The 16,901-nt window shown below is 44.0% G+C and overlaps 1 protein-coding gene across 3 annotated transcripts; it reads right to left on the reverse strand.

Annotated features, from left to right (window-relative positions):
• Positions 1–3,272: 3,272 nt before the first annotated feature.
• On the reverse strand, positions 3,273–16,392 carry LOC149322937 (tafazzin-like). 3 transcript variants are annotated; one of them, XM_089485050.1, is made up of 12 exons: positions 16,250–16,392; positions 13,384–13,411; positions 12,936–13,090; positions 8,055–8,183; positions 7,513–7,558; positions 7,251–7,336; positions 6,047–6,127; positions 5,901–5,942; positions 5,752–5,814; positions 4,697–4,749; positions 4,477–4,554; positions 3,273–3,943 (listed from the first exon to the last, which is right to left on the reverse strand). In XM_089485050.1, exons 3-12 carry the CDS (start codon positions 13,042–13,044, stop codon positions 3,842–3,844), a joined length of 789 nt encoding a protein of 262 aa, XP_089341176.1. In that variant the 5' UTR covers positions 13,045–13,090; positions 13,384–13,411; positions 16,250–16,392; the 3' UTR covers positions 3,273–3,841. The 3 variants fall into 3 exon arrangements, with proteins under 3 accessions (XP_089341176.1, XP_089341172.1, XP_089341183.1); XM_089485046.1 differs by lacking the exon at positions 13,384–13,411; XM_089485057.1 differs by lacking the exons at positions 5,752–5,814; positions 13,384–13,411.
• Between the last annotated feature and the right edge of the window lie 509 nt (positions 16,393–16,901).

The following is a 16,901-nucleotide window of genomic DNA, read 5'->3' on the forward strand; positions in this document are numbered from 1 at the left end:
CATGGCAGTTAAAGCAGTCTCAAAATGGATTAATTCTCCAGTGTATTTTGGCCCCAAGTAAAAAAAAAGCATTGCAGGATTTGTGGACAGAATCATCTGAGGTATTTTGGCTGCATCTACAATGCAGAAATGATGTAATCCAGTTTGACACCACTTTTAACTGCCACGTCTCAGTGCTGTGGGATGCTGGGAATTGTGGTTTTGTGAGCTTTTTTAGCCTTCTCTGTGAGAGAGCTCTGGTGCCACAACAAACTACAAACCCCAGGATTCCGTAGGATGGAGCCATGGCAGTTAAAGTGGTGTCAAACTGGATTATTTCTGCAGTGCAGAGCCAGCCTTAGAATATTGGGAATATATAACCGTGAGAAGTGAGTGTGTCCTCATGTGGCTTCAGAATAACTATAATCTTGTGGAGGTTTCAGACAGAAAACAACTACACTCATCCCGCCATATCTGCGGCTTTGATATTTGCGGATTTGATTAATATGTTCTCTCTAGGAATATCTAGGTCCTCCAGTGCAACTCTATGGTCAACTGTAACTAAAAGATGCACTGAAAGACCTAGAGATTCCTAGAGAGCATACTCTACTAGGCCTTTGTAGCTCCTCCAGTGCAGTTCTATGGTCAGTGTCTGTTGCCCTAGGGCCTAGAGATTCCTAGAGAGGTGTCCTCTCAAGTAAAAACATGGTGTTTTTGTTATTTGTGGTTTTTCCACATTCACAGGGGTCTTGTGCCCCTAACCCCAGCGAATATGGAGGGACGAGTGTATTTTGGTACACTAAAATGTAGTCTGGTTAGCAATCTTATTCCAACAGTGAACATAAATCTCCAGTTGGTTAACTTATTCTCCAAGGTCTGGTGAATCTGAAGACTCCTGTTCTGGCTTGATGGAAGTCTTCATAGTTCTGAACATCAGGAGAAAATGATTCTGGAAGACCTCTTAGCCATGAAGCAGACTTTTGTGCTGCACCCAAGGATCCCCCCAGATGTTTCAGGTTGTGGCAGGCTGAATAGGCCTTGTCTATACTAGAGTCCAAGGTTCGAATCTCTTTCTAGTTCTGGATCCCAGTGGGTGACTTTGGACCAGCCGCTGTCCTTTAGCTTCAGCTACTTAACAGGGACACAGTAACAATAAATTTGACAGAAGTGTTGGGGAAAAGTGGAAGGTAAGGAGCTAAGGACTCTGTAATCTTCCTTAGGCTTCTTGGATATGAGTTAACAAACAAATATGGATAGGTTTTTATAATTTTCATTTTATACGTCATTTGGAAGTGCACATACTTCCGTTTCTCCTTGCACTTTGGATGTTGGATATTTTTATATTTTGCATGTTATTTGGAAACTGGTATATTTCTAATCTTCCGTGTATATTGGCAGTGTTTACATTACTTGTTGTTTGTTTTCTGGCATAGTGTATTGCTTTGAGCACACACTGTTTACCTGGATGCCAGGAGATTACTGTAACTACATTTATTGAATTTTCCAGACATTAAAACTTTCTTATGTATCACTTATTGATTACTTTTCCCTAGACCTTTCTGTTTGCCATTCAAGATTTTAATAGACCATTGTCAATACGATCTCCATGGTGTTCCATGCTGCATCTGCACTGTGAAAATAATAGTTTGACACCACTTTAACTGCCATGGCTCCATCCTATGGAGTGCTGGGATTTGTAGTTTGTTGTGACACCAGAGCCCTCTCACAGGGAAGGCTAAGTATCTCCCAAAAGTACATATCCCAGAATAGCATTGAGCCACGGCACCAGGTGCCAAACTGGTTTATTTCTGCAGTGCAGATGCAGCACTAGTGATCTGGTGTGACTGATCCCCCTTAAGTTTTTGGACTGGAACTCTCATCCTCCCTTGTCCTTGGCTGTGTAAGGGCTCATGGGAATTGCAGTCCAGCAACTGCAGAGCCATATCTCCAACCCACCTGAAGTTTCAACAGGAAAATATTCAGTAGTTGGTCAGAAGAAGAAGAAAAAAAGATGTGAGACATCACTTTCACTTCCATGTTGTTACAGCAATCCTCTCATATGCTTTCTTTCTTGGCAAGATTTATTTAGGGGAAGTTTGTGCATTGCTTCCCTCTGAGGCTGAGAGAGAGTGACTTTCAGAACTAATGCAGTTTGACACTGTTTTAGCTGCTATGACTCCATCCTGTGGTATCCTGGGATTTGTACTTTATTGTGGCATCAGACCTCTGACAGAGGCTAAATACCACACAAAGGTCCAAAACACACTGCAGAAATCATCCATTTTAAGACCGCTTAATTGCCCTGTCTCAGTGCTAGGGAATCCTGGGAATTGTAGTTTTGTGATACATTTAGCCTTCTGTCAGAGAACTCTTGTGCCAGAATAAACTTCAGTCCCCATGATTCACAAGCACTGAGCCAGGGCAGTTAAAGCAGTCTCAAACTGGATTATTTCTGCAGTGTGTTTTGGACCATCGCTACAGGTTCCAGAATACCATAGCATTGAGCCGTGGCAGTTAAAGTGGTGTCAAACTGCATTAATTCTGCAGTAAAGATGCAGTTTGAGAGGGATTCCAACCCTGGTCTCCCAGAGTCATACCCCAACGCTCAAACCAGTCCATGCTTCCTCTGCCTTCACTTCTATATAGATTTTCTTTATTCTCTACTGGCGAAATTTGGAAGCTATGTGACTTTAAGAAGACACTACTTTTCTAGGAAGGTGTTTAATTTTGTAATTCAGTAACTAAAAAAAATGAGACTTTTCATACACAACACATTTGTCTGCAGTCTAAGTGTGGGCTGCAATTTCTGATACAATTTCTGGGAAACACCATTTGTAAGACCTATTCCTGCATAATACTCCTTTCTCCCTATAAAAGTACTTCACAGACCAGAGGAAGGGAGCATCTAGTTTTCCAGACATTATTGGATTGCAGCACCCATTAGTCAGAACAGAAATAATGTACTTTAACTACCATTGCTCAATGCTATGGAATCCTGGGATTTGTAGTTTTTTGTGGCACCAGAGCTTTCTGACAGAGAAGGTTAAATATCTCTCAAAACTGCAAGTCTCGGAATCCCACAGCACTGAGCCATGACAGTTCAAGCAGTGTCAAACTGCATTATTTCTGCAGCACAGATTAGACCTTTGGCTGGTTGTCACAGTGTGGAGTGACTAGAAAAAGAGGAAGCCTCTCTCTTTTATACATCTCGCTGCAAAGTGAATGCAGAAGCCATCCTCAGCCTTGATCTGAATGCCCTCCCCATCTCCCATTACCGAAGAACTTAGCACAGATTGAGGCAGGGGTTGGAATCATTTATTGGAAAAGTCCGAAGTATAAAAGTCACCTACAGACCAATATTTTCACCTAAAAAAAGGATCTCTCTATCCTTCTTTCCCCCAAGCAAGGGAGGCTGGTGCAAAGGGGCATCACTGCTATGAGGGGGCAGGGTCTGCCTTTACCTCCTCCCTCAAGCTCCTCCCAGTTTTTGTACATGCCTCACCAAGAGACGCTAAGTTGAAATTTCAGCAACTCTACGTTCTGGCAATGGAAAATGCTACTTACAAAAACAGTTCTGAGTCCTTCCTCTCCCCTTTGGGAGACAGGCACAATGAGAGGGCACACCAATGGGGTGCAAGGCTCAGCGTGGTGCATGGGAACCTTCAACCAGTGCTCTGCATGCACTGCCAATATATTTGTGGCATTGGGAAGCACAGGTGGCATGTGGAAAAGTAGGAAGGTTTCACTCAAGAGCTAAGGTTAGAGGCTTTCCACGGAGGGACTTCATTCCCCATCATGCTTCCGGACTGTCCATTCTGCATTTCAGTGGGAGGGCCTCCAAGGCTCATTGGCACCCCCATTGCTAGCCCTGCAGCTTGAATGTCTGATGCAGTCTCTCAGCCTGGTCCTTCAGAGTTTGGATCTCGTCCTGAATGAAATCTGTCAATGCTTTGCGCATTTCCATCTGCAAGAAGAAGCAGCCATTGCAACACACACTATTCACATGTAGAATAGCAGTTTTGACAGAACTCTGCTTTCCACCTCCAGTATCCACCAATATACTGACAAGATACCATTCCTGCACACAAACGAATAGAACTAAGGCATATCCTGAAACAGAATCTGGAATCTCCAATATACTAGATCTGTAAACCAATTTATTGCTGGGACAGTCTGAAAACCCATCTTCTGGTCCTGGGACATTCTTTCGCTGCTCTTGTTGGATAGTTTACTTATTCTAAATGTCTTTCCCCATTTGGAAGCATGGCTACGTGTTTCTGATTTTGTAAGAAAGGGGAAGAACCCCCTGCCTCCAAATAATTTTGAGAGAGGGACCAGCAACAGAAAGCACAATTTTAACTCCATGGGAAAAATTTGATAATTATTCATCATAGAAAAAGGCCCAAGAGAGTATGAAACCTTTAAGTCAATCCAATTCTAATCCCCTCTCTCAGCCCTTCACAGCACAGCGTCCTAGCGTCTCCCCACTGTACTCACCGCTGACTTGTTCTCTGCCCGTAGGTGCTCCAGCAAAGGACGGCAACTGAATGGCTTCCCAATTAATACAGTGATTTTCTGAAATAAGAAGGGCCATTAGAAAACTGGAGGCCATTCCTTTATTTCCTGGGTTTCTTTGCTTTCTTGCAGGCTGAAATCACTGGCTACTTCCTTCTGCAGTGCCAATCACTCCACATCCTGCCCATTTAAAAACACTCACCTGTCCAAAACGGGGTACATAAGGGGGGGCATTGGGAAGTACGTCATTCATCCCTACAGGAATTGAAAAACCAGATGAAATTGTCAGTTTGATTCAAAACATTCAATGCTGATTACAAAAGTTAGTTAAAAAGGTTTTATGTTCAGCAGATAGAATGGAAGCTTCTCAGAACTCTGCATTAATCTCCCCTCGCCATCAGGAAAGGGTCACTTAACTGAGAGCATGTATAGTCTATCTCACACCCAGCTGAAAAGAAAACTGAAAGCTAGGATGGTTGCTCTACCCAACAGGATGATTTCATTATCATCCTGGACTCTGAGAATAAAGGCTGGAGGGTTCAATACTGATAAGTCAAATGAATAAATAAATAAAGGAAGACCGACATCAACTATCATACTTTTCTACCACAAATCACTCCACTCGCTCAGAATTCTTTCCCATATCCTGAATTTCAATAATCTCGTCAAACTACTAAGGAGAAACAAACTGGTGGTTTGGCAACTATGATGAAGAACTTACTTGCAGCAAGTTCTGCCTCCATTCCCTATATACCCTTTGGGTGTTAGCTTTGCTTTCAGGCCCACGCCAGTTTTGGCTCAGAGAAGTGGTCTCTGCCAAAAGTAATCAGCTGTTAAAGGAACAGGAGTCCTGTCTCACACTGAATCTGGCAATTTGACCACACAAATCCCACACAACCTTCTGGAGGGAGATTTGCTGGCATCCGCAGCTCTCTGCAATGCCATAATCCATAGCACATCTACTTGTTTACTGGTATTTTCTAACAGAGGTCTGACGTAAAGTCAACTGGAACCATGTGCAGCTGTGACAAATAAATCCAGCTACTGATGTGATGTTCTCTATTCTGTTTTGTTTGTTTATCTTTGTACTTTTAAACATTCTTACTTAGTCGATGATACTTGAATAGCACCTATGCACTACTGTTTAGTTGCGTTCCCTTAACTAAATAAAATGTAAAAAAAGAAGAATCCATCATTTTGAATCCACTGCCCCATGCCTACTGTCAAATTTTGTTCCTCCCCTGATTCAGGTCTCACCTACATGCCAGAGTGGCACTATGATAGGGTGCAGGCGGCACTCAGCTAAAAGGCGTCCAACGCCTGGAAGAAACAAAAGGAAGTGGAATTAGAGAGGAGAAGAGTACCTCAGAATGTCCTCCTCTCTGCCTCCTCAAAAAAATACTCACCCCACTTGAAGCGTACAAACTCTTGGGTCATGTTCACTTTTCCTGCAAGAGGAAGTTGAGAGAAAAATCAAGGTGACTGGGAGAACTGCAGAATGGCTTTGCCCATTGTATTTTATCAAACATTGCCCAGATACATGTCCACCTACCTTCTGGGAACACATGCACCCAATCTCCATGGTTGAGCTTGTCAAGTATGTAATCCATGCCTTTCTGGTAGACTCCATCTCCTGCAAAGAGAACAAATAAGCTAGTGACAGTGCTATCACATATCGAGGGCAAGATCCTCTCCCTAATTATGTGTTGCTGACCCAGTGGTAGACAAACTTTGCCCTCCGCAACCCTTTACCACTGGTCATGCTGGGAGTGATAGGACATGCAGTACCAAACATTTAGAGTATATCTGGTCCTGTCAATAGACAGAGTGAGTGGTTGTTTTCAGGAAGCATGTTTTCAGTATCAGAGGAAGACAAAGGCAAAAACCCCTCTGAACAAATTCTTCCAAGAAAACCCTGCCCTAGGTTTGTCTTCAGGTTACCATACATCAGAAATTACTTGAAGGCACACAACAACAACCTTGACAAGGATGGACGGGGATTGATATTTTCTGTTCTGCCCTAGGTGGCACAATATTTTAGGCCGTCATAAACCCTACTCATATATGTCCATGTAGTCCATCCTCAACCAGTGCTTAGGATAAAAAACCTCAAAATAATTTAAAACAATCCTCCTTTTCCTCCTATAAGTGAGTTAAAGGCTGAACAGACCAGTGTTATATGCCGGCCTCAGGGCAGAAGGGGGCATGGTGTCCACACAATGCATAGCTGCCCTGACACTGTCCTGATGCTGCACATGACGGAGGGCGTCACAATACTCCTTTGGTGCTGCATCCAGATGCCGCAATGCCAAAAGGAGCACCAGAAGGTGCCACCATGGTGGCAAAGGGGCCCTTTCTGTGATGCAAAAAGGAGCCTGTTTTTGCAGCTCCTTTTTGCACCATGGAAATGCCAGATTGGGGCCGCGGCATGTAGTTGCTGCAGCCCCAATCTGGTGCTGAAAGGTCTGTTTAGGCCCTTACTTCTAGCCATTCTGACATAACAAAGGCTGGAAATCTTGAGTAATATTTGGAACAATCACATCACAATGTCACTATTGTTTCCATTTCACAGGTGGCAGGGTAGAAAACAAAGGCTTGGAAAAAGAGGTCCAAGTTTCTGCAGTTCCACAAAAGCAGTAACTCTAAGATGGAACAAAACAGACCTCTCAGGTCTGGATCTGGGTACTGCTGTTCATGGTCCTAGTCTTGTCTGGACAGCTACTTCATTTGTACCACAAGCACATCCATCCACTTACCACGACAGACAGGAACACATCGCCCAAGGCTGAAGAAACGAGAATGCAGCTCCTTAGTGAAACATATGTCTGCAGCTGTGGGGGTCCTGGGACAGGAAAAAGACCAATAGACCATTTTCACAACATGCCACACTAAACCTTTGTTTACAGTCTCAGAAAACCCTTGAAGGCCACAGAATATAGAATGGAAAATATTGTGGGAAGCCACAAAACCAAATCCATTCCTTTCTCTTAGGGAACAGCCATCCTTTCTCATACTTACCACCTCATCTTTTGCAAGTTCCAGACATGCCTTAATTTCAGGATACCTTTGAGAGACAAGAACAATGAGATTAATATTTGGGAGCAACCTAAACTAAATTATAACTAAGATAGAAAAAGAGAGGAAAAAAGAACAAGTGGTTTAGCAGTTAGAACACTGGATTTGGGAGACCCCTGTTCCAATTCCCTCTTGGCCATGAAGCTCTTTGGGTGATCTTAGGCCAGTCACTCATCTTCAGCCTTACATACCTGCAGGACTTGTTGTGAGGATAAAAATGGGAACAGAGGATCAGTGTTTCACCTTGAGCTGCTTGGAGTAATGGTATCTCACCATTCCAAGAGGCAAGGCTAGTCAGTACATAGACAAAACTTTCTCTGTAGCCAGATGCCATCTGTGATACTCCCTCCCAAGGGAAGTCAAGCTGGCTCCATCCCTCTTGGCATTCCAGTAGGCAGCCAAAACTTTCCCTTCAACAGAAAGACCCAAGTAATATCATCCTTTGCTATCCACCAGGTGGCAGCAGTTCTCTCCCAGTACCATACCCCAGAGGTGTGGATCATCCATGCAAGATTGATGGTTGCAAATGGTGAGGAGGGGGATGCCTGGCTCACGCTTCTCAATTAGGTCGTACAGGATTTCTTCATTATGGACGTTCAGCTGGTTCATATATTCTGAAGGAAAGAGAGCAAGATGAGAGCTCTGGAAGCAGCAAAATACAGAAAAGCTGCAGGAAGGGGTATGGAGTTTCTAGGATCTCATTCAGAGGGGAGCAGAAGAGCTAGAATCAGCTGTTACAACATTCGCATTGCTCTGTCTATATAGTCATATTAATACTTAGGAGTCACACAATCAATCTGAGCATTTGAAGCATTTCACATATACAGGTCTACCTTGGAAGCTGCTTTATAAACTGAGCTAGGCACCAACCCATCTAGCTCAGTATTAACAACACTGACTGGTAGTGGCTCTCCAGAATGTCAGGCAGAGATGTGAAGTCGAAGGCTTTCATGGCCGGCATCCATATTTTTTTGTGGGTTTTTCGGGCTATGTGGCCATGCTCTAGAAGAGTTTCTTCCTGACGTTTCGCCAGCATCTGTGGCTGGCATCTTCAGAGAATGTTTGCCTGGGAAAGAGTTGGGTATATACACTCTGTGACCTGGAAAGGCAGGAGTGATTTGCATGTGTATTGTTCGGTTGCTGATGGCAGGCCTCAGGGTGGGAGGGTCTGCAAAGGAGGATGAATGTCTGCTTGATTAGTGCTCACTGTCTGCTGGGAGATTTTTCATTTGCATTTGTTGAGTCTTTATCTTGCTCTTTTTCAGGACTGGTAGCCAAACCTTGTTTAAGGGTTTCCTCTTTCCCGTTGAAATTGGCCAGGTGTTTGTGGATTTCAATGGCTTCTCTGTGCATCCTGACATGGTAGTGGTTGGCATGGTCCAGAATTTCAGTGTTTTCAAACAGTATTTTATGCCCAGGATGGTTTGTGGCATGTTCTGATGGATGACTAAGGAACTTTCAACTGAGCTAAGTTTTAAACGGAACATGTATAAGAAATAGAAAAACTGAGACATCACCAAAGAGGGGTTCAAACAAATAGCAAGCACATGTAGGGATAAAGTCAGAAAAGCAAAAGCGCAAAATGAACTCAGGCTTGCTAGAGAGGTTAAAAACAATAAAAAGGGCTTTTTTGGATATGTCCTCAGCAAAAGGAAGAAGAAGGAAACAGTAGGGTCACTGTGTGGAGAAGATGGCAAAATGTTAACAGAGAAAAGGCAGAAGTACTCAACGCCTTCTTTGCCTCAGTATTCTCAGAAAAGGAAAAGGGTGCTCAACCTGAGGATAATGGAGCAGAGGACAGATTAGGGGAATTTCAGCACAGAATAAGTAAAGAGATAGTACAGGAATACCTGGTTGATCTAAATGAATATAAATCTCCAGGACCAGATGAACTACATCCAAGGGTATTAAAAGAACTGGCAAATGTAATATCAGAGTCATTGGCAATAATCTTTGAGAAGTCCTGGAAAACAGGAGAAGTGCCAACAGACTGGAGGAGGGCAAACGTTGTCCCCATCTTCAAAAAGGGGAAAAAAGAGGATCCCAATAGTTATCATCCAGTTAGTCTGACATCAATACTAGGAAAGATTCTGGAGCAGATCATTAAACAGAGAGTCTGTGAGCATCTAGAAAGCAATTCCATAATCACAAAAAGTCAACATGGGTTTCAGAGAAACAAATCATGCCAGACAAATCTAATCTCTTTTTTTGATAAAATTACCAGCTTGGTAGATGAAGGGAATGCTGTGGATATAGTATATCTTGATTTGAGTAAGGCTTTTGACAGGGTTCCCCATGACATTCTTGCAAACAAGCTAGTGAAATGTTGGCTAGACAAGGCAACTGTTACATGGATTTGTAATTGGTTGACTGGCCGGATCCAAAGGGTGCTCAACAATGGCTCCTTTTCATCCTGGAGAGAAGTGACTAGTGGGGTCCTACAGGGCTCTGTTCTGGGCCCAGTGCTATTCAACATCTTTATCAATGATTTCGATGACAGAACTGGGAGCATACTTATCAAATTTGCAGAGGACACCAAATTAGGAGGAGTAGCTAATACCCCAGAGGACAGGATCAAAATTCAAAATGACCTGAATAGACTAGAAAGTTGGGCCACAGCTAACAAAATGAACTTCAAGAGGGAGAAATGTAAGATACTGCACTTAGGGAGGAAAAATGAAATGCACAGATATAGGATGGGTGACACCTGGCTGAATGAAACTACTTGTGAAAGGGATCTGGGAATCCAAGTAGGCCACAAGTTGAACATGAGTCAACAGTGCGATGCAGCAGCTAACAAGGCCAATGCAATTTTAGGCTGCATCAATAGAAGTATAGTGTCTAGATCAAGGGAAGTAATAGTGCCACTCTATTCTGTTCTGGTCAGGCCCCACCTGGAATATTGTGTCCAGTTCTGGGCACCACAATTTAAAAAGGATGTTGAAAAACTGGAACATGTCCAAAAGAGAGCAACTAAAATGGTGAAAGGTCTGGAAACCATGTCCTATGAGGAATGACTTAAGGAGCTGGGGATGTTTAGCCTGGAGAAGAGAAGTTTAAGAGGTGATATGATAGCCCTGTTTAAATACTTGAAGGGATGTCACATTGAGGAAGGAGCTGACTTGTTTTCTGCTGCTCCAGAGACTAGGACCCGAACCAATGGATGCAAGCTACAGGAAAAGAGATTCCACCTCAACATTAGGAGGAACTTCCTGACAGTAAGGGCTGTTCGACAGTGGAACAAACTCCCTTGGAGTATAGTGGAGTCTCCCTCCTTGGAGGTCTTTGAGCAAAAGCTGGATGGCCATTTGTCAGGGATGCTTTGACTGAGAGTTCCTGCATGGCAGGGGGTTGGACTGGATGGCCCCTGCGGTCTCTTCCAACTCTATGATTGTATGCTGATTTTTCTGGCTGGCCCAATCAAGGAACATGAGAGACACTGCAGACTGGGCCAGCCAGAAAAATCAGCAGTAGCAGAACATGCCACAAACCATCCTGGGCATAAAATACTGTTTGAAAACACTGAAATTCTGGACCATGCCAACCACTACCATGTCAGGATGCATAGAGAAGCCATTGAAATCCACAAACACCTGGCCAATTTCAACGGGAAAGAGGAAACCCTTAAACAAGGTTTGGCTACCAGTCCTGAAAAAGAGCAAGATAAAGACTCAACAAATGCAAATGAGAAATCTCCCAGCAGACAATGAGCACTAATCAAGCAGACACTCATCTTCCTTTGCAGACCCTCCCACCCTGAGGCCTGCCATCAGCAACCGAACAATACACATGCAAATCACTCCTGCCTTTCCAGGTCACACAGTGTATATACCCAACTACTTTCTAGCCAAGCATTCTCTGAAGATGCCAGCCACAGATGCTGGCGAAACGTCAGGAAGAAACTCTTCTAAAACATGGCCACATAGCCTGAAAAAAACCACAAAAAAATCAGGCAGAGATGTTTCCTAGCTCACTCTAGAGATTAAACCTGGGACCTGGGACACACAAAGCACCCACTCTACCACTAAGCTATAGTTTCAAGATATGCTGTCTCACTGTAAGCCTTGAATCAAACCTGTATGACAGTGATGGTGAACCTTTTACAGACCGAGTGCCCAAACTGCAACCCAGACCCCACTTATTTCCTGCAAAGTGCCACATCCCTTTGGCTTTCTAGTAAGAAACTCTGGCAAACTCTATGCTAGGGTGACAGCATGTGTGCCCACAGAGAGGGATCTGAGTGCCACCTCTGGCACACGTGCCATAGGTTCGCCATCACTACTGTATGATATGTTGGTGCAGGGATGATGAGTGGAGGAAAGCTGGGCACACTCGGCTAGTGCTTTGAAAGAACTCTAATGGCTACTGAAACACTTAAGCAAAGGTGCTTCATTCCCACTCGCCCCTTCCCAGCACAGGAAAGCTGTGGAGAAAGAGAAATAAATCTGGCACATTCTCAAGAGGGGCCCATGTGCATTAGCTGAATGTACTTTCTTCCCTACTCTCATCTCCTTTCTGAGCAAACAGGGTTTGAGAGAATTTATGTGGGCTGGACTGGAATCCCAGTAAACCAGATTAGGCCTACAGTCTGAAGTTCCACCCACTTTCAGGTCTAAAGCTACCTCTTTTATTCGAAGCACAGATAAGTTACATTATCCATCATTGGGGGTGAGGTAGGGGTTGGTGAGAGATGGGTGAGCAGGAAGAAAAGAGGGAAAAGAATTATTCTCTGGGGACCAGGCTCATACAAAGCCTGGGTCCAGTACCAATGGGCTATGTCATGGAGAGGAGGCACATTATGTGAACAGAGTATTTCAGTAGATGCTATACTGACCTCACACACATCGTTCCTTTTTCCCACCCCTCAATTACCGACTGCCACTGTTAATCTAGACTGGATCCCTAAGAGCTTAGTAAAATGAGAGCTTTCTCTCACAATTTCTCTACACCAATGCACAGAAGCATCAAGGGAGGAATCAGTTCTCTGAGGTTCTGTTTGCTCAGAAGGAAGATGAGAGTAGGGAAGGAAGCCCATTCAGCTTATACTTTGAGAGACTCCTCTGAGAGTGTGCCCAGATTCATTCCCTTCCGCACAGCTTTCCTACGCTGGGAAAGCAAAGGTGGGTGGGAATGAAGCACCTCTGCCTAGGTGCTTCAATAGACATTTGAGTTCTTTGAAAGCATTATCTGAATTTGCCCTGCATCATATCAGGGCACAAATGTAGACAGAGTCTCCTGTTCAACCCAGCCTCCAAAGGAGCCTAAATGGTCCTGCTCAAAGCCTCCCTTCTAAGGGATCCTGGCTCCAATTGTTTGCCTGATCAGTAACGCTAGCAATACAGGAAATGAGGGGTACAGGTACTCACTGGTCCAGAAGCAGCTGTAGGTGCCCACCAGTCCCATGATCAGCCTGCTAGCCAAGGTCCAGGGCAGATGTGGGGCCTGGGGAAAGGGCCATTTCACCTCAAGGGGCATCTTCCCATCCCAAGTGATCCTCTCAGGACTCTATCACCAGCTGTCCCTGTCGAAGAAGAAGAAACAGCATAATGCTTTCAACCTATCACTTCTGTGATGACTCGTAGCTTACAGAGTTTTCCCTGGAACAAATTCCTCCCACTGCCAAGAAATCTCTGTTCTGACTTGCAGATGGCATCATACTCCCTCAGACTCACCTGTGCCAGAGGGCTGACACAACATAAAGAAAGAAAGGGGAAGAAAGACTGCCCTACATTTCTTTTAAGAACAGATACACTCAGACAGCATAGGGTCAGTACCAGAAACCAAAAGATCACAATCACCTTTTTAAAAATTTACCATCAAAGATGACTTTTCTGCTTTTGATCTATTCATCAGGAGCATTAAGCAAAGATATATCATAATGAGAAAGAGACTATAACTGAAACATAATTGCATAAACATATAGATTGGCCAATTTTATGACACATACTGCATGGCATGTAGAAATTGCAGTTAATTCCACCCACAACACAGAAAGGGCTATTAGCAAAGCACATTATTTGCATTGATTCACCCCAGTTGCTGGTAAAAACTCTCTGAAGGATCAAAAGATAGTAAATACCATGATTAGGGAAGCAAGGATTGTATGAAATAATGTAGAGTAAATTAAAGCAAAAGATTTTGAGCTAAAGCAATTTATCTGAGTATTGAAACTGGAATTTTGCAACAGTGGCCTTTAATTTTGACAGTCTCCATGCCAAGCCTATCGAGGGTGAGAGAGAACTGCAACATGCTGTTACCACAGTACTGCAGTTAGAACACTGCCAACTCCAAGCCCATAGCTAACCACAATCTCTGCCTGTAGTCCTGGTCTCTAAATGCTACTTGTTGCTTTGGTTGCCACTTTTAAAACCAACCAAGTCTGTATTTCTAGTTAAGCTTGACATGCCATCCCCTTCTATAAAAGGCTATACTGCTGTCCAACATGTCTACATCTCCCTTCCCAGTTGCCATGCAACTTTCCCAGCACATCCTTTTCCTGATGCAAGATTCCTATTGTTATCCCACTACATATGGGGAGAAGGGTGAGCAACAGGACTTGGAGAGTATGAAGAAGCAGCTGCATGTTCCTCTGTGTAGCTGCAGCAAAGTTAAAACACAGACTTTAGGTTGCAAGCTGGCTCTATATCCTACTAGCCTTTACTTACTTATTTCTCTGCAAGCAAGCCACACCATAAATCATCTGTTCCCAAGCTCACTGCTCCCTTTTCATTCCTTTTTGATCTTGAGGATTGCATCATTCTATTGGGAGCCATAAGGAATAACTGATCTTCACAAATATATCCTGAATATTTCTCTATCATAATGATGGGAAAAGTGTTGCCCTCCAGATGTTGTAGGTCTGCAGCTCTTATCAGTCCTAGCTAACACACAGTGGCGAGGTATGATAGCAGCTGCAGTCACCCAATACCTGGAAGACAACATTTTCCTCATCAGGGCTCTGGGAGCTGCTGCCTTGCCTCTGCAAGCCATCTTCTGCCTTGGACAAACTACCACCCAGGATTTCCAGCAGGTAGAGCACACAAGGTAATTCCAAAAGAAAACCAGCATGTGTTTTATAGACTACAGCAAAGTCTTTGACTGTGTAGATCATGAAAGGCTATGGAACATTCTTAAAGACATGGGAGTGCCAACACATCTGATAGTCCTGATGAAGGATCTGTACTTAGGACAAGAAGGTACTGTTAGAACAGAACATGGAGAAACAGAATGGTTTCCAGTTTGCAAAAGAGCCAAACAAGGCTGGATCTTATCACTCTACCTGTGTAACTTACACACAGAACATATTGTATGGAAAGCAGGCTTGGACACAGAAGAAGGAGGATCAAAAATAGGAGCAAGAAATATCAACAATTGAGATGTGCTGACAACACCATAGTACTAGCAGAATACCTCACAAACCTGGAACAACTACTAAGGAAGATCAAGGAAGAAAGCGCAAAAGCAGGCTTACTGTTGAACATAAAGAAAACAAAAATAATAACCAGGGGGAATCTACACAAATTCAGACTAGACAATGAAGAAATAGAAATAGAAAGGGGGTCTCATATCTGCGATCAAACATTGATATAAATGGGGACTACAGCCAGGAAATCAGAAGAAGATTAAGAATGGGAAGGGCAGCTATGAAAAAATTAGAAAAAAATCCTAAAATGCAAAGATATACAAATGAAGACAAAAGTCAGAATCGTACAAGACATTATATTCACAAGCCATTGTATTCCCTATTGCCATGTATGGATGTGAGAGCTGGGCAGCTAAGAAACAAGATTGGAAAAAAACCAATGCATTTGAGACGTGATGCTAGAGAAGACTGCTGAGGATGCCATTTGTTTGTCCTTTTGGCTGTCCATGGGATCCTTAGCACTCTTCTCCAGCCCCACATCTCAAATGCGTTTTCTTCCTATCTTGTTTCTTAACTGTCCAGCTCTCACATCCATACATGGTAAAAGGGAATAGGATGGCTGTATGATTCTAACTTTTGTGCTCAGTTGTATGTCTTTACATTTTAGGATCTTTTTCTAGTTCTTTCACAGCCGCCCTCCCCAATCTTCATAAACAATCCATTTTGATACCACTTTAACCGCCCTGGCTCAGTGCTGGGGAATCCTGGGTTTTGTACTTTGTTGTGGCACCAGAGGTCTCTCTGACAGAGAAGCCCAAGTGTCTCACAATAATATAGTCCCCAGGATTCCCTAGCATTGAGCCAGGGCAGTTAAAGCGGTAGGGTTTTTTTTTTTTTTTTTTTGTGGGATTTTCAGGCTATATAGCCATGTTCTAGAAGAGTTTCTTCCTGACGTTTGGCCAGCATCCGTGGCTGGCATCTTCAGAGAATGATGGCATAGAAGAGATTAAAGTGGCTTTAAACTGGATCATTTTTGCAGCCACCTTTTGACTAAGGTGAAGAAGATTAAGGATGGGGAGCATGGCTATGAAAGGACTAGGAAAGACCCTACAGATACAATGCAAACATATAGAAGTGAACACAAAAGTTGATGGTCTCCCTGCAATGCAGGTGTTAGAGGCAGGAATCAAGAAAGACAACAAGTGGGGCTCTGCCCACTCTGTGCCCCATGCATTATGCCCTTCTGTGCACCCCCCCCCCACCATAGTCCCAGGGGCTCCATTCCCTCCTCCATCCTTGGTCCCTCCATCTTCTCACCCCACTCAGTGCTCTGCCTCTTGCAGCAGCCAAGGGCCCCAGCAGAAGGCAGCCCAGCCTTGCCTCCTCCTCCTCCTCCTCCACCACAAGCCAACCCTTCAATGTCTTCCCTCCACAAGCCAATGCCCTTCCATGGCATTTAATGGTAGCAAAGGGACCCCCTCCTCCTCCTCCTCCTCTCTCTCCCCCCTCCCACCCCAAGAAGAGCCTGCCTTTTGCGACAATTGTCAACTGTCGCAAAAGGCAACTCGAGTGACGCATTTTCAGGCAAACCCATAAAGATAGGAAAAGTATAGAGAGAAACGCATAGTGTGAATAGTGGGTTCAAAACACACTGCAGAATTAATGCTTCAGTGGTTCCCCCCCAACTGTGCCCTTTAAGAGAGATTTTGGACTTCAGCTCCCAGAAGCCTCAGCCACGTTGGCCGATAGCCTGGGATTCTGGGAATTGAAGTCCAAAACCCCTTAAAGAGCACAGTTTGGAGAGGAGACCACTATTAAACAGTTCACGCTGAATTGTGAGGCCTAAAAAACACTGCAGGAAAAATCCAGTTTGACACCGCTTTAACTGCCCTGGCTCAATGCTAGGGACTTCTGGGAACTGTAGTTTAGTGAGACATTTAGCCTCCTCTGTCAGAGAGAGCTCTGGTGC

The sequence above is a fragment of the Sceloporus occidentalis genome, unplaced genomic scaffold (assembly GCF_023333645.1).
Source record: "Sceloporus occidentalis isolate IW3139 unplaced genomic scaffold, rSceOcc1.0.p SCAF_1, whole genome shotgun sequence".
Lineage (NCBI taxonomy): Eukaryota > Metazoa > Chordata > Lepidosauria > Squamata > Phrynosomatidae > Sceloporus > Sceloporus occidentalis.